Below are 27,351 nucleotides of genomic sequence, written 5' to 3' on the forward strand. Positions count from 1 at the left end.
GTGCCTTTTATTTGTATTTTAGTGTTTCCTGTGTCTTTGTTTTCCAGTAGTTCACTAATCACCTCCGCTCCTAATGGCACTGAAGTACTCTTTGAAATGGTGAAAATGTTGAAAGCACATGTCTTTCTCTTTTTGTATAGCTGTGCTTATCCCATGCATTGTGATACAGGTTCTCCCTAAAATAGGAGATGAATGTTCTTATTTCCAGATTTTTTGATGTACTAATTGTGTGCCCTGAGAATAAAGCCTGCACATTTTCTTCTTTTTAAAATATAGAGTATTCTTAATGTGTCTTATTTTTTCTTTCTTTTTGTATACTATCTGTGGATACTACAAAAGAAATTGTATTTTTGTGATTCTGGGGTAGTGTGTTATCATTTAATGACATCTATATTATTATTTGTCTGTTCTTCTGCTTTCCTTACTGAGCTATGACCACCCTGGGGGCAGGTGTAAATGTTTTTTTTTCATATTTGTGTTCCCAGCAGCCAAGACAGCCAGGCAGAATGTGGATGCTGGAAACATTTATTCATATTCTTTCCCACTGTGTAAATTTCTTTGACATTCTGTATGTTTCTGAAGCCCATTTTCTCTTTTACTAATTGATTTTTCTACAGCATCAATTGCATTGACCACTTCCAATCCTCATTTAAATTGTTCTATAGTGTGATTTAAGTGTATTGTCTTCCTTTTTCAAAGATGTCAAAGGAATAAGTTCTTGTGGTCTGAAGTTTTTTTCATGTTTGCTCAGATTTTGTTTCCTGGGAGTCTGTCTTGAAGTTTTATTTTTGTTGCTCATCCTTGTCCAAGCCTTGGATTTGGGGTTAGAGCATTCTTGATCCTTAGGTCCAACTAATACCGGAATATGGAGTGCCATATGATATCACCATGTGCTTATTAATAACTTCCCAATACTAATAAGCCTGTGTGGCTTCTTGCCTAAAATTCAGATAAGAATTCTGAACACCGGGATAAATGAACGAGGCAGCATGATAAGTTTTTAAGCTTTTTATTCAGTGGGAGAAATGCATAGGAGAGTGTGGACCCTACGTAAAAGAGAAAGAAATCTGGATTCATACCAAGTACCAGGAGCCAGCCATGTGGAGGAGCATGGAGGCCAGGAAGCATGGGGCAGGTGGCCCTGGATGTGCAGGGGCAGCAAGCTTCCCCCCACCAATGGAAAAAGAGGCAAAAAGCCAAAAAACGGCCAGACCCACAGTGTCCCAGGCCTTTAATCCACTTCCAGAGGGGAGTGGTTAATTAATCTGATTGACTGGTAGGCTCACAGGTGTGTCTAGGTAGGGGTGTGAGGTCACACAGGGTTGTGGTAAAGGCATGTCCTTCCAGCTCACAAACCTGATCAATTTTATCCTCTTTGCCTGCCTACAACACAACCAGAGCTGTTGGCTTCTGTGTTTTTCAGATTTCTAGCTTCAGTTTTCCTCTTATTCAGAATGAAAGGATCATCAATATTGCTTCTAAAATTGGGATTTGTTGTCTGTGCTAAATTTAAGTGGTTTTATTATTCTATCGTTCCACTTTTGAGAATATCAGATGTTTCCAAAGATGGAATAAAACTCATGAGGGAGGTTCCTTTCCATTTGCAGCAAGGGTCAAGCATCTGTCTTCTTGTAGTCATATTGTCAGTACTACTTCAGCATCAGGGTGTGGCTGGGGCTTGGGCAATTGCTGCATATGCCTCTTGGATGAGAGGAAATGGCACTCGCTGAATCTGGGGCTCAAGTCTGAACTTAGCACTGTGAGGTCCCTCGTGCCTGGCCTGGTTGTGCATCTACGGGTGCAGTGTCAGCACTTAGCTGGCCACCAGTGTTTGGGCCATGCTGCTCTCTCTCTTGACTTGATGTCCCCTGGGAGGCAGAGTTCTGGGACTGGGTTGGCAGCTGGTACCAACTTGTAATTTTCTCCCACTTTTTAAGACAGAGTATACATTTGCTGCAGAATATGAAATATGCTCAACATTCTTGTCAAACACTTTGGGTGTTAATGTGAATTTTTTTTACCCTTTGACAGAAAATGTCATGGATATTTTAAGAGGAAAAAGGGAGAAGCGGTATGAATTCCCTCGTGGTGCCATCCTTCTGGAATGACAATATATTCTCATCTTAACTTCCTTACCTGTAACTTTTATCTGAGAATCTTTCCTGTGTCATGTCTGGTAGCTTCTTAGTATCCAGTAGCATATATTTTAGATGAGGTTTTCATCTTCTTGATGACACTGACTGTCATATATTCAATCTTGACTTTGAGTCTACTGTCTCACATTCTTGCTTGTCCTAATAAAATCTCCTCTGTCTGTTGCCATGGCTCGGCCATCTCTTAAAGTCATGAGTCAGGAAGCTGAGTCTTGCATTGGCTTCTGCTTTGTTGATAGTTCATACCCATTTCTCTTCCAAAGTTGTGATCTTTGGGTGAAAGAAAAATTAAAATATAACCACAATCTCTATCTATGTTCTTCATTTTCCTCTAGGTATCTGAAATCTTCCTATGTGCAAATCATTTGCTTTTTATTTTATTTGCTTTGAGTAATAGGGGAGAGATTAATGATCTGTGAGCTGCTTGCATCTCATAAGACTCCTATGGTGTATCAGGTTCATGTTTCAAGGGAGCATACGTCTATCACAGCAATGCATGGTCACCTAAGCCTGTCACGTTGGTTACTATTTCCTCAAACACAATCTATCACATTAAAGCATCGAAGGTAAAGTTTTATAAGGATTGGTGAGAAGGTCACAGGAAAAATTTATTAGTCTGCTTTTGGTTCCTTTAACTAAAATACCTTCAATTAAAATGTCCTTCTTGGAAAGGCTTGATTTCAGTGTATAATTTGGAGGTCACAGTTCACAATTAGGTGGCCCTGTAGTCTAGCATCTGATGGAGGCTGGTCATGGTGGGTATGGAGTGTCACTCCCCCATTCGTGGAGGAACAACACAGGACCCTGTGCTGTTCTCTCTGCCCGGCCCTTCCCGGGGTAGCTGCCGGCCCCTCCACCTCTGTGGAGGAGCAGCACCCCCTGCCGCTTTCCCCACTTCTGCGGAGGAGTGGCACACCTCCGGCTGGCTGTCTCGGGGGCTGCTCAGATGTTCCTCAGGTGTTCCCTCAGATGTTCCTCGTGCATGTTGTCTCTCTCCTCCTTTATAGTCCTCTTCCACCAATCCCAACTCTGCTACCCACACGCTGAGCACGCTGCTCTCCTCCAATCAGGAGCAGGATCAGCTCCTGCAGCTTATCAGTCAAACTGATGAGGCAGCTACGTAGAGGTTGTTTGCTCCCTCAGCACCATATTGTGGGAGAGCAGATGCATAGAATAAGTCTTAATTCCTGTAACTTAGTCTAGTCTCAGTTGCTCCCCACATGGAGGAATAATTATGTGGTGAGCCAGGCAGGTAAAAGAACAGCTGGCTAGAACTTTAATAATTATTTCTTTGAGAACCACCTCCAAGTGCACACTTCCATGGCCTAAAACCTCCCACCTGACACACCTCCCAGGTGCCATAATTAGATCAAGTCTGTGTCTTTAATCCATCGACCTTCAATGTTAAGATAGTAGAGTTTATTTTGTTTTATTTTTTAAGATTTATTTATTTATTTGAAAGTCAGAGTTACACAGAGAGAGAAGGAGAGTCAGAGAGAGAGAGAGAGATAGAGAGAGAGAGAGAGAGAGAGGCCTTCCATCCACTGGTTCACTCCCCAACTGGCCACAACAGCTGGTGCTGAGCTGATCCAAAGCCAGGAGCCAGGAGCTTCTTCCAGGTCTCCCATGTGGGTGCAGGGGCCCAAGGACTTGGGCTATCTTCTGCTTTCCCAGGCCATAGCAGAAGGCTATGTAGCTGAGACTAGAACTGGCACCCATATGGGATGCTAGCCCTACAGGAGGCAACTTTACCTTCTACACCACAGTGCTGGGCCTGGTAGTAGAGTTTAGTGCTGTGGTGTAATGGGTAAAGCTGCCGCCTGTGGCGCCAGTGTCCCACATGGGTGCGGGTTCAAGTACCTGCTGCTCCTCTTCAGATCCAGTTCTCTGTTATGCCCTGAGAAAGCAGTGGAAGATGGCCCAAATCCTTGGGCCCCTGAACCCATATGGGGGACCCAGAGGAAGCTCCTGGCTTTGAATCAGCCCAGCTCTGGATGTTGCAGCCATCTGCAGAGTGAACCGGTGGATGGAAGACCTCTCATGCACTTTCCCACTCTCACTCACTTACTCTCTGTCTCTGTCTCTCTCTCTTTCCCTCTGCCTCTCTGTAATTCTACTTTTCAAATAAAATAAATTTTTAAAAAAGCAGTAAAGTTTAACCATCTTGTATGAGTTTGGGGAAGACAGGTCTTACTCAACCCATGACAAACATTCAGGTGCCAGTAATTACCTATCTAACTATGTATCTATGTATCTGCTTGAATCAATTAATCTTTCTATCTATCAATTGTCTGTGTATCTATCTCCTTAGGAGACTAGAGTCAAACCCTGAAAGAACATCTGGGGCAAGGGTGAATTTCTCTGCTCATTCAGGGCTTTCTGGTCACACCTCCATGCTTCTCTGTCCTTCATATGTTGTTCTTCCCCTTTGTGTGCATATGGTTATGATCAAAATGGGCCTTCAGCTGTTCCTCAGCACTTTCCAGTCCAAGTGCACAACAGAGATAACTGACATCTTCACATCTCAGACTCCTGGGAGAGAAGATTCCTTGATCCAGATTGGGTCCACTCAGCTGCATCAAATAGGAGTGAAAATGTGTACCTCTGAGTAGGTCAGTAGTTCTCAGCAAAAGGAGCGTGTTGGCTGGAAAGAAACCACAAAATAGTTCTGCCACAGCATCCCCTCCGCACAGCATCACTGGCTGCTGAGCTCTCATGGACATGGCAAGTGTTGTTTTCTCTCCAGTTTGTTCAGACTCCTCCATAGAGTCTGGGATGTTTCTATTTATCCAGAATGCCTGGTGCTCATCCTCCACAGGCAAAATGGAGAACATACAATTTTAGCTCTGAAACAGGCCAGAGATTCTTCCTACTTTAAACCTTCTGTTTGTATGCCTGCTCTCTCATCTGAAAAGTGGACATAAATGGTGCCTTTCACTATTGGAAATCCAATAGGATCATGTATGGAGCGGTACCCAGGATAGATAGTATGTGGCATGTGGCATGTGCACAAATGACTTTGAGCCATAGCCTGTCACATTCTTGCACTGGTCACTGATTTATCCTTTCACTTTGAGCATCCTTTTCTTTCTGGCTTCCTTCTCTCTTGCGTTATGACAGCTCACTATCTTTGCGAAGCCCCAGGCTGTGGTTTGTAGAATTCTCCTTGGAAACCACAATAGCATTTGCCCATTTCCATCCTATCACAAACTTTCCATTTTTGCATTAGTTTCACAAAGCACTGACAGAAGCTTGTGAATTCCATTTGAAAATTCTCTTTTAACTAGGAGTAGAGCTCAAGTTACACAGACTTGAAAGCACTAAGAGACTGTGGGTGCTCTTAAGTTTTCTGAATGAATTTAAGGCTCTAATTGCTTCATTGTTGTCCAGTCATTTTATTCTCAGTCTGGATACCAGGTTCTTGAAGGAGTGGGTAAAACATCCATAGCCCCTATCTCAGTACTTGTATTTGATCTCCAGCTCTTACTCCTGGCTCCAGTTTCCTGCCGATGTAGACCTGGGAGGCAGTGGTCTCTCTGTTGGGTTTGGGCACCATTTTCATTCTTTTTCTTTTTTTAAAGATGTATTTATCTGAAAGACAGAGTTAGGGAGAGAGAGAAATATTCTGTTGGTTCATGGCCCAATAGCTGGGGCTGGGCTAGGGTGGACTGGGCTGAAACCAGGAGCTTCATCTGGTTCTCCCACATAGGTGACAGGGGTCCAAGCACTTGGACCATCTTCCACTGATTTCCCAGGGGCATTAGCAGGGAATTGGATTGGAAGTAGAACAGCTGGGATTTGAACTGGTGCCCATCCATATAGGATGCTGACATCACAGACAGTGGCTTAACCCACTGTACCACACCAGCCCTTGAGTGATTCTTTCACACTTTGAATTCATTACTGTATGATTCTTTTACAATCTGAATTCTCAATAGGCAGATCCAGTGTTTTCTGTAGATAACAGTTTCATTAGCTGAGACAACATGAGTAACTTATTCCACATCTGATTCACAAGAAGTTTTGAGGTAGCTGTAACTATATCCTAATCACTTCTCATTGTATTTTAGTTATTTACAATAGCGGGCAATTGCTTGAGGGCAGGGATCAAACTTCATCCTTAAATTTTCTTTGCCTAGAATGCAGCCTCATAATAAAGATAACAATAGCCACTATCTGTTGAGCTTTTATTAGGAGCCAACTGCATTATCTTATTTAATCACCACAGCAACCACTGGGAAACATGCAGTTACATCTCTTTCTTTATGGATCAGACAATGGCATTGTAGAGAGGTTAGTTAATAGGCTCACATTTCCTACTGTAAAATGTTAAGGCTGTGGTTCAAATGACATAGGTCAAACTCCAGGGCCAGGCTCTGAGATGCTGCACTGTTTTATTTTGTGTTTGGGGGCATCAAGCACAACTGAATTGAATGCCTGATTTCTTCTTTCTCACCAGAGTGTTTAGGTAAGATGGGATCAGATATTTTTTAGAATTATCTTCCTTCTCAAAGTCTACTCTTTCTCTTAAATTTCTGAAATCCAAGTTGTAATATCTAATATATATTTTAAGCTTTACCCAACTGTTTCATCTTTTACTACCATGGATTGATATGACAGCAGAGTGAACCAGTGGATGGAAGACCTCTCTCTCTCTCTGCCCCTCTTTCTCTATGTAACTCTGACTTTCAAATAAATAAATAAATATTTTAAAAAGATTTATTTAAAAAAAAAAGTTTAGGGTGACATTTGGGTTACTTTCTTCACTGTCTGCCATCCTTCTGTCCAGTTCTTGTTTTGAATAGGTTATATTCTCTCAATCTCTCTCATTTTTTTTTTTTTTTTGGACAGGCAGAGTTAGTGAGAGAGAGAGAGACAAAGAAAAAGGTCTTCCTTTTCTGTTGGTTCACCCCCAAAATGGCCACTATGGCCGGCGTGCTGCGCTGATCCTAAGCCAGGAGACAGTTTCTTCCTCCTGGTCTCCCATGCAGGTGCAGGGCCCAAGCATTTGGGCCATCCTCCACTGCCTTTCCAGGCCACAGCAGAGAGCTGGACTGGAAGAAGAGCAACCAGGACAGAACCGGCACCCCAACTGTTAGGTAGGAAGTTAGATATGAGCTTATGTGTGTATGACAGGCCTAAAGAGAAGACATCTATATCCAGCATATGCATCTACATCTCAAAGTCATCCCAATAATGTTTCAGGGGCAGCCCAGTATTTGCATCCTGCCCTGCCCCCTTCTACCTGATAACCTGCCAGGTGGAGGTCCCCACCCCTTCTGCCTGACAATCTTCCACAATCTCCCAGATGCAGCCCAGTATCTGCATTTCAAACACCCTGCCCCACATCCCAATTCTCTAGGGGTCCTGCTCACCCTTCCTCTGAACCCAGGATGGCACCAGCTAGGCTTCCTCCTGTCTGATACCTTCAAGGGAAAACTCAGATAGGAGCTTCTTAATATTTACAGCCAAAAATCCTTTGTTTCAGGAGGAAATGTGTGAAGACAGAGACCCATCTCCTTAAAAACCCCCGGCCTCAACCAGACTGCGTGCTCAGTCCTCTGCCTCTCTGCTGAGCCTCCTGCCTGCCTGGCCAGGTGCAATGTCTCCACTCAACCATGTAACCTTGTTCCTTTCCCCCACCCCAGTCAGAGCAATGACACTCTCTCCCAGGTCCTGTCTAGAGAGGTGCCCATCCATTCGTATGGATGTCCCTTCCCTAATAAACTTTGCTACTTTTACTTTCCACTCTGTCTCACACCTGGATTCTTTCTTGTGCGAAGATCAGAACTCTACATTCTCCGGTAACACAACCAGGACTAGAACCCGGGGTGCTGGCACCACAGGCAGAGGATTAGCCAAGTGAGCTGAGGCACTGGCCACCAGCCCTTCTTTTAAGGCAGGCATTAATGAGATTGTTTGGTAAGGTGCAGGCTGAAGTCCTACACACTTCTAGGAATGAAACACATTTTCACTCTGTTTTCTGCAATGCTTGAAGGCAGTTGTACTTTGGAAAGAGACGGTCTCCCCCGAACACCTGCAGGGTACAGCTATGGGATTCGGAAGTCAGGGGAGACCAGGATCACTGCCTCCCATGCATGTCCCTAAAGATGCAGTGTTTATGGAAAGGAGCTGGTTTAAAGGGGGATGCTGAAGTGAAAAATTGAGAAAATAGGCTGTTTTCAGCTTTGCTGTGCTTGTAAATCTTGGAAAATCAAGAGCCACATGGAGGATTGACCCAGTCTGTTTCCTGCTGTGCTTCTGCTAGGACAGACTCCCTGTAGGCCTTTCTGCCAGACTTTCATTAACAGAGTCCCCATCACTGGCTCAAATCAGGCCCTGACTCTGGTCGGATTGCTTTGCAGGGATTTGTTCTGAGTGGGTTGGTGGCAAACACTTCACTTTAGACATGGCCAAGAAGGAGAATGTGGTTTTGTTTGGGGATAAAATGCAATTGCAGCTATTGGGGAAAAAATAGGAAAATAGAGAGTTTCTGATGTGTGTTTTTAGCATGGTGTTAGGACCTGTGGAGCTATAGCCTAGAAGTGACTAATTGGCTCCAGTGTAGAAGTCAGGACATGCCTGTGCTAAGCTCTAAATAATGTGTAGGGAGAAATGACTTAGTTTGGCAGCCCACAGCAGACTCGCTGCAATTTGCCCATAGGGAGAAGAAGTAATTCAAAATTTATTAGTTTCCTATTCAGGTTCTTGATCAGTTAATTGTGTTATGTTAGTTACCTTCAGAAAAACTCCTTTGAAAATAACTTTTTTCTTTTAATCACTCCAATTTTATAAATTAAGACACAGAAGCTCGGAAAGACTTAGCACTAGGTCACACGTTTGGTCATGATGGGATCCAGATCTGATATCACAGCCCACAATTTGCAAGTGTCAAATCAGTGTTTTTTATACGTGGCTTAATCTCAATATAGGATCTACTTTGTTATAAACACACACACACACACACACACACACAGACTCACATACATGTGCACATGCACACAGTGAAAGAAATCAATGGGCCACAAGCATCGATGGAGGAAGTGTGATTATAAGGAAGACATCCTTGAGTTTACTGGGAATAAACCTTTCCTGATCAACCTCACTCCCTTCATTGATAGTTACTGGATATAAAAGTTGTGAGGAAAGACCTTAATAATGATCTTCTTGAGGGGCCAGCACTGTGGCATAGTGGGTAGGGCTGCCTACTTGTGATGCTAACATCCCATATGGGCACTGGTTCAGGTCCTGGCTGCCCTCCTTGGGCAGCTCCCTGTTAATGGCCTGGAAAAGCAATGGAAGATGACCCAAGTGTTTGGGCCCCTGTTACCCATGTGGGAGACCTGGGTGAAGCTCCTGGCTTTAGTATGGTCCAGTGCTGGCCATTGTGGCCATCTAGGGAGTGAACCAGCAGATAGACAATCTTTCTGTCTTTCCCTCCCTGTAACTCTTTAAATAGAAAGTCCTAAAACATGACTGGACTAGTAGTTGTGACAGTGGGCCTTTTCTCTTGTACTCTTGACAGCTATGACCCCTTCCCTTTGCAGGCATTTCCTTCCTTCCTCCTGTGATCCTGCTTAGATGTACACACTGGGACTCCATGTAAAGCTCCTGGCTCTGGGTGCACTCCTGAAGGCTGACTGTGTCACAGCTTGTTTCTGTGTTCATGCTACTGACAGAGCCCTTTACATTTTGGAGATCTCTCTCTTCTAGCCACTGGAAGGCTGACGATGGCACCAGTTTTAAGTCCTGATACAACCCTGACAGGTGCCTTGAATCTTTGTGGAGGGTCAAGTGTGGGCTTCTGAGAAGGGTGGGGAGCTAGTGGTGGGTGTGAAGCAGGGCAGAAGTGGAGATGAGCAGGTGGCTAAGCTAACTTTAGGCACTGAAGTCCAAATAACAATGACCTGGGGTAAGATGAGAAGACCCAAGCATTCCTTGACTTGGCTGGAAGAGAGTGACCATCTCATCCGAGTGACAAGGAGACTAGGCCAACAGCTGCTTTTGTTTCCATCCATTGTGGATCAGAGCAGCCCACCTCAGTGGTTCAAAACAATAAGGATTCAGTTAGCTTGAGAATCTTCAGTAGCTGCTGGGTATAGCTGGGAGCTCAGTGGGGCTGAGGGTGGACACCTTGGTTCCTTTCTACATAGGCCTCTCTACATGCACACCCCACTCCGCAACAGCTGTGTGGGGTTCCCTCACAGCCTGGTTGTGGGGCTCTCAGAGTGAGCATTCCAGAGAACCAGGCAGGGCTGCAGGCCTTTGATGGTCTCCCCTTACACAGCATCATTTTGTACATTCTATTTGTGGAGTCAGCGCAAAGGGCTGTCCCCATTCAAGGGGAGGGAACATGAGCCTTGGTTCAGAATCACGTGGTAAGGGAGCAGGTGAGATGAAAGAGGCTCCTGTGGTCATTTTGGGAAAGTCACCGAGGCTAACAGGAAGGCTGCAAAGAAGAGAAAGGGGACAAAATGTGTTGTGGGCTTTCGTTTAAGGATTTGTGGTCTCACTCTCCCAATGGCTTTTTAATTCCATCCACAAGTGATGGATGGGTGCTGAGGAAGTTCACAGAGAGTGTTTTGTTCTGAGAATATTGAAACTTTTTCTGATAGAGGTGGCTCCATTGTTGTCTTATTTTACCCTGGTTATAGCTTTGGTGCAATGAGTGGAATTTATATTCTGGTACAGACTAGGGAAGTGGAGTTCTCTTCTAGTTGGAGAGACAGCAGAGGAAGGCCTGAAGAATCTGTTCAGAACATTGTGTGTGTGTGTATGTGTGTGTGCCCCTGTACCTTTCAGAAGGTAAGTGGTTACACAAATGAACTGCAGTGCAAAAAGGCTGAGGCACTGTAAACTAAGCCCTGGAGACCAACTCAACAAAGTGAGAGGCTTTTTGACTTTTTCTAGTCTCCGGGATGGAGATACAGGCCCTGGAGCCCACAAGACAAGAAGAGTGTTTTAGGTAGAGCAGTCCAAGGCTTCACCCATGCTTTTGACCCTGATGGGCAGAAGAGGCATCAGGTAACAGTTGCTTCCCCTGTGTCATGGGAGCTGTGGCTTCAGTGGAGACAGGGTGAGGCTAAGACCTTTTAAAATCGCTAACTGGTATTTGTTTTTTTAGAAAAATATTTTTGCTGGTGCTGCGGCTCACTAGGCTAATCCTCCACCTGCGGCACCAGCACCCAGGGTTCTAGTCCCGGTTGGGGCACCGGATTCTGTCCCAGTTGCTCCTTTTCCAGTCCAGCTCTCTGCTGTGGCCCAGGAGGTCACTGGAGGATGGCCCAGGTCCTTGGGCCCTGCACCCACAAGGGAGACCAAGAGGAAGCACCTGGCTCCTGGCTTCAGATTGGTGCAGCATGCCAGCCGCAGCATGCCAGCTGTAGCAGCCACTTGGGGGGTGAACCAATGGAAAAAGGAAGACCTTTCACTCTGTCTCTCTCTCTCTCACTGTCTAACTCTGCCTGTCAAAAAATATTTTTAACTTTGAAAGATGGGTGTGTGTGTACAAACACACGACAAGAGCCCCCAAATGCTGAATGACTCCCCAAATGCCAGCAACAGTTAGAGCTGGGCCAGGCTGAAGCCAGGAGCTAGGAACTCATGCTGGGTCTCCCAGGTAGTTTAGGGGCCCAAATACTTAAACCATCACCTTCTGCCTACCAGGTCCACATTAGCAGGAATCTTGAATCAGTAGTGGACCTGGGACTTGGACCCCGGTACTTGGATACGGGATGTGAATGTCCTAAGTGGCTTAACTGCTAGGCCATATGTCAGCCCTTTAGCTGTCATCTCTATAATGTCACTTCTTTTTTTCCTGTTAGAAGCAGGAGATAAAGGTGATATAGAAAGGAATCTTTCTAGAGAACCCACTGCCATGGGGATGACAAGCATTCAGTGGATGAGTGGTCATCCAGCCTGCTTTAGGGACCAGTACATTTTCAACAGATGCCATGGTGCAGTGCGCAATGTGAGCTTTCATGGCTGCTGAATGTATCTGAATAGGGAAGGCTGGCACTTGGTCGGGATGAACGTGTGTGTGTTTGGGGGGGGGGGTAAATCTCACTTTTTAAGATGTGATTTTCTTTCTGGATCATAACTACCTGAGAAAGTAGGGTTCTGTGCTTCTCCAAGGATGCAATATTTCTGTCAATGGCCCAACATTACAAAATCCAAGTATCATTTGAATATGAAATAGTGTTCTAAATTGTAACTGCCTTAGGAGTAGGTGCAAATTTATGGACTTTGTTTTATTTAGTTACATTTGTCAGTCAATCAGACAACAACTGTTTTATATTAAAAGTGTTTCTGGTACTGGTGGTGGAAGAATGACCAAGTTTTTGCTCATAAGTAATAAGCTTAATTTGGTGAGCAAATATTTATCAAAATAAATGAAAGCATTTATATGCAGATAATTTGAAGAATTGATAAGTGCTATGAGGGATACAAAGATTAGTAAAATAATAGAAAGTGATCTATGTGGTCATCTGGTCATCGGGAGGGTCTTTCTGAAGGGTAGCATTTGAAAAGGAAATAGCCATCAGAAGACCATCAGAGCGAGACAAGAGTGAAAGGACATAGCAACTGGGCTCTCTCTCTCTCTCTCTCTCTCTATATATATATATATATATCATACACACACACTCTCTATATATATTTATATACAGTAAGGAGTTTGGTTTCACTGTAAGGAGCAATGAGGAGTTACTGGAGGGTTTCCACATGCAGGTAGTGGGATGTGGTTTAGCGTTTAGGAATATCACTCTAGCAGTGTGAAGAATGGACTGTAGAAGAACAAGATGGAGGCAGTAGGCTGCCCTGGTGGCTTAGTTTAGGATGTAGCAGTGGAGATGGTGAACAGTGATTCGATGTCTGCTGTGTTGTGAAAGCTGAACCAGTGAGATTCACGTGTGGTTTGGGTGTGAACTGGAACTAAATGAGGAAAATTGTTAGCTTTTTGGCCCAAAGAGCTGAATGAATCATCAGACCATTTTCTGAAAATGGAGAAGGTGAAGTTAATGCTTGATTAGGCCAAGTTCAGAATGGTAAATAGATGTCTTAAGTGAAGGTGTTGATTTGACTGCTAGATGTCTAGTTCAAGGTGGAAATCAAGACTTGAGTTATAGATTTGGGACTTAGCAGCCTGGAGATGGCATTTAAATTATGAGAATGGATAGGATCACCCAGAGGGAGAGGCAAGAGGAATGAAAAAATGGGAAGGCTACACAAGCTCTGTGGTTTGCTGACATTTAGAGATCTAGCAACTGCAGAAAGGTTGTGATGATTGGAGGAAATCCAGGCAGATGTGGAGTTCCAGGAATGAGGAGAAGCAAGTCCTTCAAGAAGGACTTCCTGATCAGCCCCCTCCAGTGCTGCTGGTAAGGCTTGCAGAGTGAGAACTAAGCACAAACTCTGGGCTTAGATGATCCTGATAAAAGCCATCGCAGTGGAGTGATGGGGACAGAATGAGATATAGAAAGTAGGTAACATTGGGTGTGGAAATTTTATAGGAAAGTAAACAAAAGAAATACAGAAGAGCTAGAGGGGGATGCATGATCAAATGAAGCTTTCCTTTTTTTTTTTCTAAACAGGAAATATTAATACATGACTTTCCAAGGGGGGACCAGAAGGAGAGAGGGAAAGAGGGCATTTATTGCATCCATTGGCTATCGGGCTATATGCATTATTGGCTATCTGGCATTTATTGCAAACAAAATCTGAGGTAAAAGAAACTGACCTGGAACCCATACCCATCCCCGGCTGGGCTGGGTAGTCTCTCTCCCCAACTGCGGCACCAGGCTCCAGGCCCCATGGGCCCAGCACAGCCTCCGGAGGACAGAAGGACCCAGTGCACTGAGGTAGCTGTGGCATAAGCCCCACCAGCACAGCCTTGAGGCTGCCTGCTCCCCACATAGACCCCCACCCAGAGGGGAGGAGGGAGTGAAGATGAGGCACCTCTTCCAGGTCACTTTCAGGAGCTCCAGGACCTTGTGGCCCTGGGTGTTTTCTGGAAGGTAGCACTGGCGGGGGAAGCCTCTGGTAGTGAATGGCTTTCCAGGGTTGGGGTGCTCAGGGCCCTGGATGCCATGAGCAATTCTGTGATGATGAGTATTGTCCCACAGTCCTTGTGGCCTGGGAGTGACATCTAGAACTTGAACACCTCCATCTTCCCCTGGGGCTGGGTCCCGGTCTTCTCTCCATAGATAGCCTTGCAGGAGGGGCACTGCAAGCTCCCATCCTTGTTCCCATTGCAGTACATGGCCGGCAGGCACAGCAGGTGGAAGGCATGGCTGCACTTGGTGAGGCAGCCAACAGCCATGGGCCCCATGGTCTTGCTGTCGGTCACGTCACTGTACCCAGATGCCACGGACAGCTTCTCCATGCAGATGATGCAGTCTTCATTGGGGGTGACTTCAGCTCCTTGGTGTACTTTCTGATCACCTGCTCTGGCTCTGGCTTCAGAGTCCCCCTGCAAGTGCTTGCTGGACCTGGCTGGGCTTCGGCATCTGCACAGACACAATGGCAGGGACACTCCCAGGGTTGTTCGAGGGGTCACTAGGGAGGAAGGCACTGGCTACTCTGGATGTGGAGGCTCCTGGGGGCAGCAGCTGTGGTCCCAGGTGAGCAAGGCTGGAGCAGAAGAAGAGGGACTGGCTCCCCATGGCAGGAGCTGCTCCAGCCCAGGGGTTGATGGTGTTCAGCCTGTGCGCAGACCTGCTGCTCCAGGTAGTCACAGACGCTGGTCTCATAGGCAATCCAGGAGCTGTCATCACTCAGCCACTCCCAGAGGACACCTTGGCCAGGGACTGAGTGCTGGGGAAACAGGTGCCTCCTGACAAAGGCACATAGCCAAGGCAGTGTATTAGATGATGTAAGATGAAATTATTTTATTTTTATTTATTTTAATTTTATTTATATATATTCTTTCTCTTTTTGGAAGTGAGGTTGTTAGTTAAGAGTGGGAAGGAATCTATTTTACTTAGGTCGGTAGTAGTCATGATTGTTAAAGTTGGATGTTGACGTGAGTGTTGAGGACATAAAACAAAATTAAGACCAGTTAGCATGATTATGGATTTTCTTATGGAATGATTTAGCTCTTAAGGTTAGGCAAATGTATCTTTAAAGTGACAGATAAGCTATTTTTGTTTTTGTGGGCCATAGCCTCTGTCTCAATATTTGACTCTGCCATTATTGCATAGAAGTAGCCATGGATAATGTAGAAGTGAATGAATGCAGTTGTATTACAATGAAAGTTACTCAAAAACTGGCAATCCATTTGGTGTGAGATGATTAATTTCTTCTGATTTATCTGCTTGAGTGTGCAGGTAAAGGCAGAAGATATAGGGGTGTCAGTAGTCTCTTCTGCCAACAAGTATGATGGAATAAGAAAAGGTGCTAGAAGATCAAGTGTGTCTCCAAGAGATCTAGGTAAATGTGTTGTGCCATGGACTGTGAGTGGGTTAAGAGAGAAATGAGGATATGGGGGCAATGATGGAAAATGCAAAGAGGCCAAATCAAGAATTCCAGGTCTCTGTAAGATCAGAGAATGGCAGAGATTGAAGTGCTAGGCTCAGTTTGCTGAAAGTTGGAAGGTGGGGGATAAATAAAGGGAAGTATATGTAATAGAGACTGCTCAGAAGTAGAGTAGTTACTGGTGGTCTGGAAGGCAGGGGAATGGAATGGAACAGGAGGAAAGATTAATGAAATGAAGAAGAGAAGTTGTTGAGTTGAATCAGCAATGTATTTTCCAAGAATGGTGATGTATGAGGATACTTCAAAAAGTTTGCAGAAAATGGAATTAAAAGATAAATTTATCTTGGTGCCAAAATTTTTAAAATTGGAAAAATGAGGTATCTTCAAAAACTTTGTAGAAAATGTGTATTGTGAAAAAACACCAGGTATAGACTGCAATTTTTTTTCCCTCCAAAATAGATATCTTCTGGTATCATCTTCCACAGACTTTTTGAAGTGCCCTTGTTAGTGTTGCTGAAAAGGAAGACAGTGACCTGGACTCTACTGTGTTCAGTGAGTGAGGAAGAGTGACTGTGTGGTCGGCAGGTGATCGCAACAATGAAGGCAACAAGGGGTAAGTTTGAATTTAGACTTCAAAAGCACAGGGATTTATGAGAGAGGGAGAGGGGTGCTTCACTGGGGAAAATGAGGCTCCTGAGCCCAGCTGCAGGCACAGTGGACAAGGCCACCACAGGGAGGGCTGCAGGATGTTTGCTGTGCACAGTGATAAGCTGGTGTCTTCTCAAGAAAAGGAAAAGGAAGTTCAGTTCAAGATCACACCCTAGGAGAATTTACTGACAGTCGAGTATGAGTTTCAGTGATGGTACAGGCTGTCCTGTCAGCTGGAGAGGAGGTGGCCCCCGAGTGTACGTGACAGACAGCTTGGGATGGTGGCTCTTTCTTGGAGGGACCGGGAATGGGTGGGTAGTGTGGCAGTTGGGAGAACAGGGCAATGAAACCTCTGGTCAACTGCCTTCCCCTCCCCCCCCTTTTTGTTTTGAAGTGCTTTTAAAGTTCATTTTAAATAGACTTTTTAATTCACAAATAGTTGCATATATATATATATATATGGTGAACAATAGAATGTTTTAAAAATCAAGCTAATGCATATTAATTAATCTGCATATGCTAATGCATATATCCATAATTTCACTGATGTATTCTCTTTCTGTGGTGAGAATGATAATCCACTGTTTCAGAAACTTTTAATCTCACAGTGTATTATTATGAACTGTGGTCATCGTGCAGGGCAGATGCTCACTGAAGCTGATTCCACAGTCTCACTGAAACTTTGAACCCTGCCATCAGTATCGCCTTTTGCCTCATACCCCTCCCCTCCCACCTCTGAGAACCACCTTCCTGCTCTGTTTCTATGAGATCAGCTTTTTAAGATTTCACATATGAGGATACTATAAAAAGATCATGGGAAAAGCTTGTTATGAAAAAACCATACATGGATTTCAAAATTATTTTGTCTAAAAATAGACTTACCTTTTAATTCTGCTTTTCTGTGAGCTCTTTGAAGTATACCCTCTCATGAGTGAGATCATACAGTATCTGTCCTTTTGTGCTTGGCTTATTTCACTGGGCATGATGTCCAATTCCTTTTATTATGTGAAATACAGTGACCAAATTAAGCTTGTTCAGAAATTTAAATTGGGGTGACTGGAACCATGTTTGAATAATTATAAAGAAATTTTTTAGGAGTTATGGTTAATTAAAATTAGCTTACGTCTTACTGAAATTCAGGAAAATTGTGTCCTCACTGCATTTTGTGATGGGGTTGAAAGTTTTCCAACCTGCAGTGGATTCCTCAGCTTTGGTGTGCGGCAAGTCACACGAGATGTGCTGTGACAGTGCCACCTGACCAAAGGGAGAAAAGTTTGTGGAGTTGCTCCTAACTGTGGCTCCTTGGAACTCCTCTGGAGGAAACCGAACTATGTAGTAGAACATATTCTAGAAATGTCTTCGCACTAAGGTCGAGAGTCATGGGTTGGGACCTGGCCTCCTGAGGCTCTTTTCTCTTAGAAGAAGAAGCATCTGATAAATGCAGCAGGGAAAGACCCCACATGGGGAGGGTTGTCCAGTGACAGGCTGTGGCTGACGGCAGTGAAAAGTGAGGGCTGTGTTTTGTGTCCCTGTGATAGTGGGTATATTTTAACTTGATGTTTCCTTTGCCAGCAATATGGAAAAAAATAATATCATATGATAATGTGATATAGGACAGTTGGGTAAATTAGGCCACACAAATAAAATTTTAATTGTATAATTACATTCTTAAGTTGGATGATTGCCTTACTTGCTCTTAATCTGCACAGGAAAATATTTTTTAAAAAATTTGTTTACTTGAAAGGCAGAAACAGAGAAGGAGACAGAGGGAGGGAGAGGGGAGAGGGAAAGATCTTCAGTCCACTGATTCAATGATCAGTGGCTGTAATGATCAGGGCTGGGCCAGGCAAGAGCCAGGAGCTTCTTCCAGGTCTCCCACATGGGTGCAGGGGCCCAAGTACTTGGGTCATCTTCTGCTGCTTTCTCAAGTGTATCTTCAGGGAGCTGGAACAGAAGTGGAGCAGCTGGGATTCAAACCAGCACCCATATGGGATGCTGGCACAGTGTGCAAAGGCTTAACATTCTATGCCACAGTGCTGAGTCAGGCAAACTTTTATGAGCCATTTTTGTGAACTTTTATATACTCTTTGTGGGATGTGGCTGAGGCACAGTGGAACTTAAAACTGGATGGAAAGCCACATGTTCTACTCAGATACCTGCTACTAGACTCTGATAGAATTTACTGAGAGGTACTAAATCACTTTGACTTTGTAATTCTCTCTCTCTCTCTTTCTCTCCCTCTGTGTGTGTGTGTGTGTGTGTGTGTATCATTGTTGTATGAGGAAAAGATTTCAGAATACTGCCCAAAATAACTTGAAACTGATTTAAGTCTCTTGGGGGATTCCTGAGGGCAGTAGAATGTGAGGATGATTCTGGAATTGGGGAGGGTAGCAGGCTCTTCTGTTAAGACTAGAACTGGTGCCCACATGGGATGGCAGCACCACAGGTGGAGGCTTAGTCTACTATGATACATTGCCAGCCCCAGCCCTCCCTTGATTTCTACAATGATCTACTTTCAATTTACTTTATACTCATAAGATTAACCCTACACCCTACACTAAGTAAAGAGTTCAACAAATAGAAGAAGAAGACAATGTTCCTCAATGGTAGAGAAAAGGGCTATAAACAGTCATTGAATCTCAAAATGTCAGTTTCACTGCTCTACATTACATTTTTGGTACTGTGTTACCACAGATCATAGAAAACAGGATGTTTGTCTTTTTTGGGACTGGCTTGTTTCGATAAGTATAATGGTTTCCAGTTGCATCCATTTTGTTGAAGACAGGATCTCATTCTTTTTTTGTAGTTGAGTAGTATTCCATACTACTTTTATATCTAGATCTATCTATACCACAATTTCTTTATCCAGTCATCAGTTGATGGACATCTGGGTTAATTCCATATCTTAGCTATTGTGAACTGAGCTGCAATAAACATGGGAGTACAGATAATTCAAATGCTGATTTCATTTCCTTTGGGTAAATTCCCAGAAGTGAGATGGCTGGATCATATGGTAGGCCTATATTCAGATTTTTGAGGTCTATCTCCATACTGTCTTCCATTGTGGCTGCAAAAGTTTATATTCTTGCCAACAGTGGATTAAGGTACCTTTTCCCACACATCCTCACAAGCATTTATTGCTTGTTGATTTCTGTATGAGAGCCATTCTAACTGGGGTGAAGTAAAAACTAATTGTGGTTTTGATTTGCGTTTCCCTGATGGCTAGTGATCCTAAGCATTTTTTCATGTGTCATTTGAATTTCATGCCATTTGAATTTCCTCTTTTGAAAAATGTCTGTTCAAGTCTTTTGCCCATTTCTTAGCTGGATTGTTTAGTTGTTGTTGAGTTTCTTGAGCCCTTTATAGATTCTGGATATTAACCCTTTATCAGTTTCATAGTTTACAAATATTTTCTCACATTCTATTGGTTGTCTCTTCACTTTGCTCAGTGTTTCCTTTGCAGTGCAGAAACTTCTTAGCTTGATATAATCCCATTTGTCTATTTGCCTTTGATTGCCTGTGCTTCTGTGGTCATTTCCAAGAAGTCTTTGCCTATACCAATATCTTACAGAGTTTTCCCAATGTTCTGCTCTAGTAATTTGATGGTATCAGGTTGTAGATTTAGATCCTTGCTCCATTTTGAGTTGATGACAATCAATCAACCATAAATGTATGTATTTATTATGGACACTAAGTTCCATTTCATATATATATATGGTATATATATGAAATATATATATATATATATATATATATATTCATGTCCTTATGGTAGTACCACAGTGTTTTGATGTTAGAAAATGTGTCTTTCAACATTATTCTTCACTTTTTTATAAGATTTATTTATTTATTTGGAAGTCAGAGTTACACAGAGAGAGAAGAAGAGTCAGAGAGAGGTCTTCCATCCTCTGGTTCACTCCCCAACTGGCTGCAATGGCCAGAGCTGCACTGATCCAAAGCCAGGAGCCAGGAGCTTCTTCCTCTGGGTCTTCCCACATGGGTGCAGGAGCCCAAGGACTTGTGCCATCCTCCACTGCTTTCCCAGGCCATAGCAGAGAGCTGATTATCCTTCATTTTCAAAAATTGTTTTTCTATACTGGTTCCCTTACATTCCCTTATGAATTTTACAGTCACTGTGTCAACTTCTGAAGAAGAGGCAGCAAGAATTGTTATAGCACTTAAAATGTTAATCTTTCTAAAAATTTGGGGAGCATTATATTAACAATATTAAGTTTTCCAACCCAGGAACACAATGTGTTTCTCCATTTATGTAGATATTTAATTTTTTACAATTATGTTTTGCAGATTTTAGGTTTCTATGTGGAAATCCTTTTGAAAATTTTATTCTTATATTTTGATAGTAATTATAAATGGAATTGTTTCTGATAATATATAGAAATATAGTTTATTTTGGTCTATTGATATTTTATCTTGCAGCCTTCATGAACATGTTTATTAGCTTCTTGTGGATTTCCTAGGATTTTTCTCTACTTAAGATCATGCTATGTGAGAATACAAATAATTTTACTTCTTTTCCAAAGAAGTAGCCTTTTATTTCCTTCATATTGTGAAGCCTACAATATAATGTTGAATAGAAGTGGTGAGAGCAAAAATATTTGTATGTTTCCTGGTCTTGGAAGGAAAGCTTTCAGTTTTTACTACTTTTATATCATGTTAACTGTGGGTTTTTCATATTTATCCATTGTCAAACTTGAGTTTATCTTCCATTCCTAGTTTGTTGAATTTTTTTTAATCACAAAGGGCATTAAGTGTTCTCAAATACTTTTTTCTTTCTATAAAGATGATCTGTGGATTTTTTTCTTATTTTATTAACATGATTTACTACATTAATAGATTTTTTCATGCTAACCACCCTTTCATTCCTGATCTGGTGCTCATGGCACATAATCCTTTTATTATGCTTCTATATTCTGTCTGGTAGTGTTTTTTGAGGATTTTTACATTCTCTATATATTTTTAAAGACTTATTTATTTAAGAGGTAGGGTTATAGACAGAGAGGAAGAGACAGAAAGATCTTCCATCTGCTGATTCACTCCCCAAATGGCTGCAACATCTGGTGCTGGACCAATCCAAAGCCAGGAGTCAGGGGCTTCTTCTAAGCTTCCCACATGAGTGCAGGAGCCCAAGCACCTGGGCCATCTTCCACTGCCTTCCCAGACCATAGAAGAGAGCTGGGTTAGAAGAGGAGCAGCTGGGACTTGAACTGGCACCCACATGGGATGCTGACACCATAGGCAGTGGCTCTACCCACTGTGCCACAGTGCCAGCCCCTTTTACATCTATATTTATGGGTGATATTCATTTGTAGTTTTATTTGTGATACATTTTATTTTGGCATCAGTGTAATACTGGTATCCTGGAATAAGATGGAATATTTTCCCTTCATCTACATTTTGCAGGGGTTAGTGAATTAATTATCCTATAAATGTTTGGGGGCATTTACCAATAAAGACATCTAGTCCTGGACTTTTCTTCATGGGACTTTTAAATTTGATTATTAATATAGTTTTTGTTATAGGTATATTAAGATTTTATGTTTCTATTTGAATAAGTTTTTAGTAGTTGTATATTTCTATGAATTTATCCACTTTATCTAAGTTGTCTAACTTATTGGCATGTGATGTTTCCATAGTGTTCTGTAATGTTTTGAATTTTTGTAAGGGTGGTAATGTCCCTTTCATTTCTGATCTTTACTAATTTAAGTTTTTTTCTGTTTTCTTTTTATAATTAAGTTTATATGGTTCACTGATTTCTTTTAAGTAATCAACTTTTGGTTTCCTTGGATATCTGCATTTTTTCTATTCTGTTATTTCAGTTTTAATTTTTATTTTTCCTCCTTCTTTTGCTTTAGATTTAATTTGCTCTCCTAGTTTTTTAAGGTGAAAGTTTAATTTTATTGATATGATGTTTTTATGCTTTAATATAAACATTTACAGCTATAAAGTTTCCTGTGGAAAACAGTAGAGATGTGGGGTTGGCATTGTGATATAGTGGGTAGAGCCAATGCCTGTGATGCCAGCATCCTATATGGGTGCCGGTTCATGTCCCAGCTGTCCCACTGCTGATCTAGTCCCTGGTAATGGCAGCAGAACGTGGCCTGAGTACTTGGGCCTGTCACCCATGTGGGAGACCAAGAAACTCTTTGCTTTGGCCTGGCTCTGCCCTGGTTGTTGCAGATACCTGGGGGGTGGACCAGTGGATGGAAGATCTTTCTCTCTCTGTTTCTCCCTCTCTAACTCTTTCAACTAAAAAGTAAATCTTAGAAAAACAAAAACAAAAACAGTATAGACGTTCCTCAGCAAACTGAATGTAAAACCACCAAATAGTCCAGCAAGAAACAACATTATATCAACATTCTATCAAAGGAGATGGGGTGATTATATATCAGAGATAACCAAAGCCCTGTGTTTATTGAAGCACTGTTTACAATAACCAAGATGCCCATTGATGGTTGAATGAATAAAAACACGTGGTACATAAACACAATGGAATCTTGTTTAGCCAGAAAAAAAGATTTAAGTTGTGTCACTTGAGGCAACAGATAGACCTGTGTTAAGTGAAATAAACCAGACAGAGAAAGACAAATACCATGTGCCCTTCACTCACTGAGGGAAGTTGGTCACATACATGTGAAGAGTAGAGTAGGAGTCGTTAGAGTTTAGAAAGAGTAGGGGAAGGCAAGGACAGAAAGAAGGTGGATAAGAGGTACCACAATACAGCTCAGGTGGTGGGAAAGTAGTTCTCACATTCAGTAGCACAATAGGATAATCATAGTCTATGACAATTAATTTTACATTTCAAAATAGGGGTTGAAAGATCCCCGGCACATAGAAATCATAGTATTTGAGGAGATGGAGATGATACTTACCTTAATTTTATTATCATTCCATATTATATACATTTTACCTGTGTCAAAATATAACACTGTGCTCCATAAGTGCAAATATTATGTGTGTTACAGATAATAAATAAAATGTCTTCAGAGCACTTGTTTTGCTTTTGCTGAATCCTCTAAATTTTAGTATATTGTTTCTTCATTTCCATCCATCTCACAACATTTTCTAATTTCCCTATTGACTTTCTCCTTTGATCCATTGGTTATTTAAGAGTGTTTGCTTTAATGTCTATATATTTACAAATATCCTACATTTCCCTATGTATTGATTCCTCACTTCATCCCGTTCTTAACTCATTCCATTCCATTCCGTATGATTACCATCCTTCTACATTTACTAAGACTTGTCTTATTGCCTGACATACACTGTATCCATGAGACTGTTTCATGTTCACTCAGGAAGTACATGCATTCTAAGATTGATGTAGGTCTCTAAGAGGTCTGTTAAGTCTACCTGGTGGACAGCATTGTTCAAGTCTTCTACATGCTTATTAATTTTCTTCTAATTCTATTCAGTATTGAAAGTGGAGGTCTTTGTCTTCATCCATCATTGTTGATATTTATTATTACTTAGAATTGCCTAAGAATCTATAATTATCTCAAAATAAAAGTTTAATTTATTCATTTTTAAAATACTTTATTTATTTGAGAGGCAGATTTACAGAGAGAGAGGGAGAGAGAAGTCTTCAATCACTGATTCACTCCCCAAGTGGCCACAATGACTGGAGCTGGGCCTATCCAAAATCAGGAGCCAGGAGCTTCTTCCAGGTCTCCCAGGTGGGTGCAGGGACCCAAGCACTCAGGCTGTCTTCTACTGTGTCCCCAGGGCATAGCAGAGAGCTGGATCAGAAGATCAGCTGGGCCAGGAACTGGTGCCCATAATGGATGCTGGCACCACAGGCAGAGGCTCAGCCCACTGTGCTACAGCCCTGACCCCTAAATTTTAAACCATCTGTACAGGGGCTGGTGCTGTGGCACAGCAGGTTAAAGCCCTGGCCCACAGCACCAGCATCCCATATGGGCACAGGTTTGAGTCCCTGCTGCCCCACTTCCAATCCAGCTCCCTGCTAATGGAGCAGTGGAGGATGGCCCAAGAACCTGGGTCCCTGCACCCATGAGGAGACCCAGAAGAAGCTTCTGGCTTCAGATTGACTCAGCTCCAGCCGTTCTGGCCATTTGGGGAGTGAACTAATGGATGGAAGACCTCTCTGTCTCTGTCTCTACCTCTCCCTATAATCCTGTCTTTCATTTAAATAAAATAAATCTTTAAATAATAAAACATCTGTACAAACTTCTAAGTGTAATGGAGCTTTGTTATTGGTCCCTTGTTTGGCTTTAGTTATTGGAGACCTCTCCCCACTTCATTCCTCTCAAATTGAAAGCCTTAGCTTTGCTGGCAAATCTAAAAAAAAGTTGCATTTAGCATCCTGTTCTTGAAGTGTCAAGATGAATCAGAATATAGCAGTACACAGCAGGTGGCAGAGCCTGATCCCTGGGCATGACCGAGTTGATCTTGGAGGGATTGTCCAAAGGTAGGGATGCTTAAGTCTCCGTCCGCAGAGTGGAGTTTCAATTATAAGTCAGTAATAGAGTTAGAAACCAAACCGGTTGAAGTCAATGTGGTTAATGTAGCATGGGTGCAGTTGAAAGTCAAAAGCTAAGAGGGGACAAACAACGAATGAGAGTCACTGTGTCAGAGAGAGAGCAAGCAGGTGCCAAGGTGCAGATCAGGGATCCCACCAAGTCAAAGCAAACGTTCTCTCTGGGAACGTCTGCCAGGCCTGGCGGGGTTCTTCTCTACACCTTATTTCTGGCTGCTTTTATTCGTGCTCCTCTAGAGGATTTTCCTACCTCTTTAAAGGTGCCCAGGACTTCTGGTGGTCAGTGGACTCCTTATGTGCCTCCAGTAAAAGGACTCCTGCGTTTGGTCACACAGGTGTTCAGGGTCTACGATAGGTTGAGTATTGCACTATGGGGAGTGTCTGGTGCAGCCTCTGGCCCATAGCAGAGACTCCACAGATGTGATTTTCTGTTTGCTGCTCTTAAGTTGTGCTGTGTCTTGTATGCCATTGAAATTGCACTGAAATTGCTTACTTATGTACTTATTTATGTGTTTATTGACTGGCTCTGGCAATCCTTGAGATTCCCTTGGGGAAAAAACATGGTGTAATGAAAAGAAGCTACCACTCAGCATGCCTAGTTCTGAAAACTACAATGATTGAGTCAAGTTATGGAACATCTTTGTGTACATACGGTACACACACATAGCCATGCAAACATGTGCACCTGCACATAGATGCATACACTGGCACCACACAAACCAGAGCATGGCTATGGTAATTATTAAGTTTGACATTTGTAAAGCACCAGCACTGGGCCTGGTGATCAAAGAGTGGAAGTTCCCTAATATTTTCTCGCATTTCTCCTTCCATTCCTCTGCCTCGGCTTTTGCACCCTCCCCTCTGTGTGTGTGTGTGTGTGTGTGTGAGAGAGAGAGAGAGAGAGAGAGAGAGAGAGAGAGAGAGACTGAGACTGGCTTTTACTCATTTGGAAAAATAAGCTCAAACATTCTGGAATCCATTGTCCAGAATGAGATTCTGGCTTTAGGCAAGTCAGCCACCAGATTTGATAATTTTGTTCTTGAAGCTAACCATTTCTTGTAGCTAAATTCACCAGATGGAGCAGAGGTAGAAGGATAGGTACAAGAGTGCTCCTGCTGGCAAGAGGCTTATTTTGCCCCTTAAGTACACGTGAGTGTTCCTGGTCTCTGCTGCGCAGGAGTCTCAGGCTCCTGTGACTGTGTCATTACTTTTGCTTTCCCTCCATCCTCATAGAGATGGTGGTTGTGCTGCTGCACCTGGATTTTGTTACCGTGGTTACAGCTACAGTCACTGATGGAGAAGGGGCAGGGAGCTGTATATTTATCAGGGCAAATTATACTGACATTTAAATTGGAAGCATCATCATGGAGTACAGCTGCTGAGGAGTGGGAGTGCATGTGCCCCCTTTCCAACTGGGATGTGGGGAAGACTCTTGTCTCCTTCCGTGTGTGTGTGTGTGTGTGTGTGTGTGTATGTTCATGTGCATGAATTCCTTAGCCTGTAACATGTTTGGAGGTCTGAGATTCTGATTGGGAATAGAAAAGAGCCTTTTTATTGTTTATTTTTAAATTTATTTTCATCTACTTGAAAGGCAGAATGACAGGGAGATGGTGAGAGAAAGATCATTCATTCTCTGGTTCACTCTCCAAATGCCTGTAACAGCCAAGGGTGGCCACTGCTGAATCCAGGAGCCTGGAACTCCATCGGATTTGCTGTGTGGGGACCAGGGCCCAAATATTTGGGCCCTCATCTTCTATCTCCCAGATTTGCATTAGCAGGAAGCTGGATGGGAAGTCAAGTAGCCAGGACTTGAACCTGCACTTCAGTATGGGATGCAAGTGTTCCATGCCATGGCTTAGCCTGCTGTGCTCACATGCCTGCTTGAAAGCCTTTTCAATGAGTTGAAGGGGCAGTGCTGAATTAGAAGTTTCTCTTCAGATGCTATAAATGATGACAAGCCAGTCAGATTTGAGCAGAGAATGATACCTCTGAAGCTTCAAGGAGTTGAGATGGAGAGTCAGATGGACAGAGCTTGGGAGGGAGGCAGCAGTCTGAGGAGGGGGGAGATGGGACAGAGCCTTGGCTAGGTGGGTGCTGGTGTCTACAGTCTGCTGCTGGGCCCTGGGGCCTGGCAGGCTCATGGGAGTTAGCAGGTGGATTAGCTCAAGGATGCCCATGCTGTCTGGAAAGTGGCAGAACCAACTATACTACTGAGTTGTGTCTTCCCCTCCTTTGGGAAGAAGATGAGTTTAAGGACAGACTGGTTGCAAATGTTGTCTTTGTGCAGTAGAAGGCTTGAAATATATAAAACATCTCCACACAGAAGTGAATTTGCTACTGGAGTTCTTCCTTGTTAGTCAATTAACAAATATCTACTGAGTTCCTACTCCGGGCCAAGGGTGAAGGAGCCTCAGGCCTGCAGTGCTCTTCTTTGTTCTTAACCTCAGTGTCCTCACCTTAATTCAGCACCTGCACTCAGATCAAGTGCACCCTCCTGAGACAGGCATTAGGACATTGGAGAGGATAAGAAGCTCTAGGCAGAGCTCTAGGAAAAACCTC

The 27,351-nt window shown here is 43.1% G+C and overlaps 1 protein-coding gene and 1 pseudogene across 6 annotated transcripts in view; one reads left to right on the forward strand and one right to left on the reverse strand.

Moving 5' to 3' along the window:
• LOC138845452 (uncharacterized) overlaps positions 1–27,351 on the forward strand; it is a 54,344-nt gene that overhangs the window by 10,113 nt on the left and 16,880 nt on the right. For 2 of the 6 annotated variants that reach the window (XR_016221738.1, XR_016221736.1), the window contains one exon: positions 16,086–16,239. Coding sequence is in view for 2 of the 6 variants with exons in the window: in XM_089314129.1 (XP_089170255.1) it covers positions 7,642–7,729 (88 nt within the window). In the remaining 4 variants the exon portion in view is untranslated. Of the gene's footprint in view, positions 1–7,641; positions 7,876–16,085; positions 16,240–27,351 lie in introns of those variants that run through there. The other 4 variants (XR_016221739.1, XM_089314130.1, XR_016221737.1 and 1 more) reach the window with 2 other exon arrangements.
• LOC149122081 (putative E3 ubiquitin-protein ligase DTX2 pseudogene) lies at positions 10,568–14,902 on the reverse strand (annotated as a pseudogene).

Source organism: Oryctolagus cuniculus, chromosome 15 (assembly GCF_051225735.1).
Source record: "Oryctolagus cuniculus isolate XC-2025 breed Fujian yellow rabbit chromosome 15, ASM5122573v1, whole genome shotgun sequence".
NCBI lineage: Eukaryota > Metazoa > Chordata > Mammalia > Lagomorpha > Leporidae > Oryctolagus > Oryctolagus cuniculus.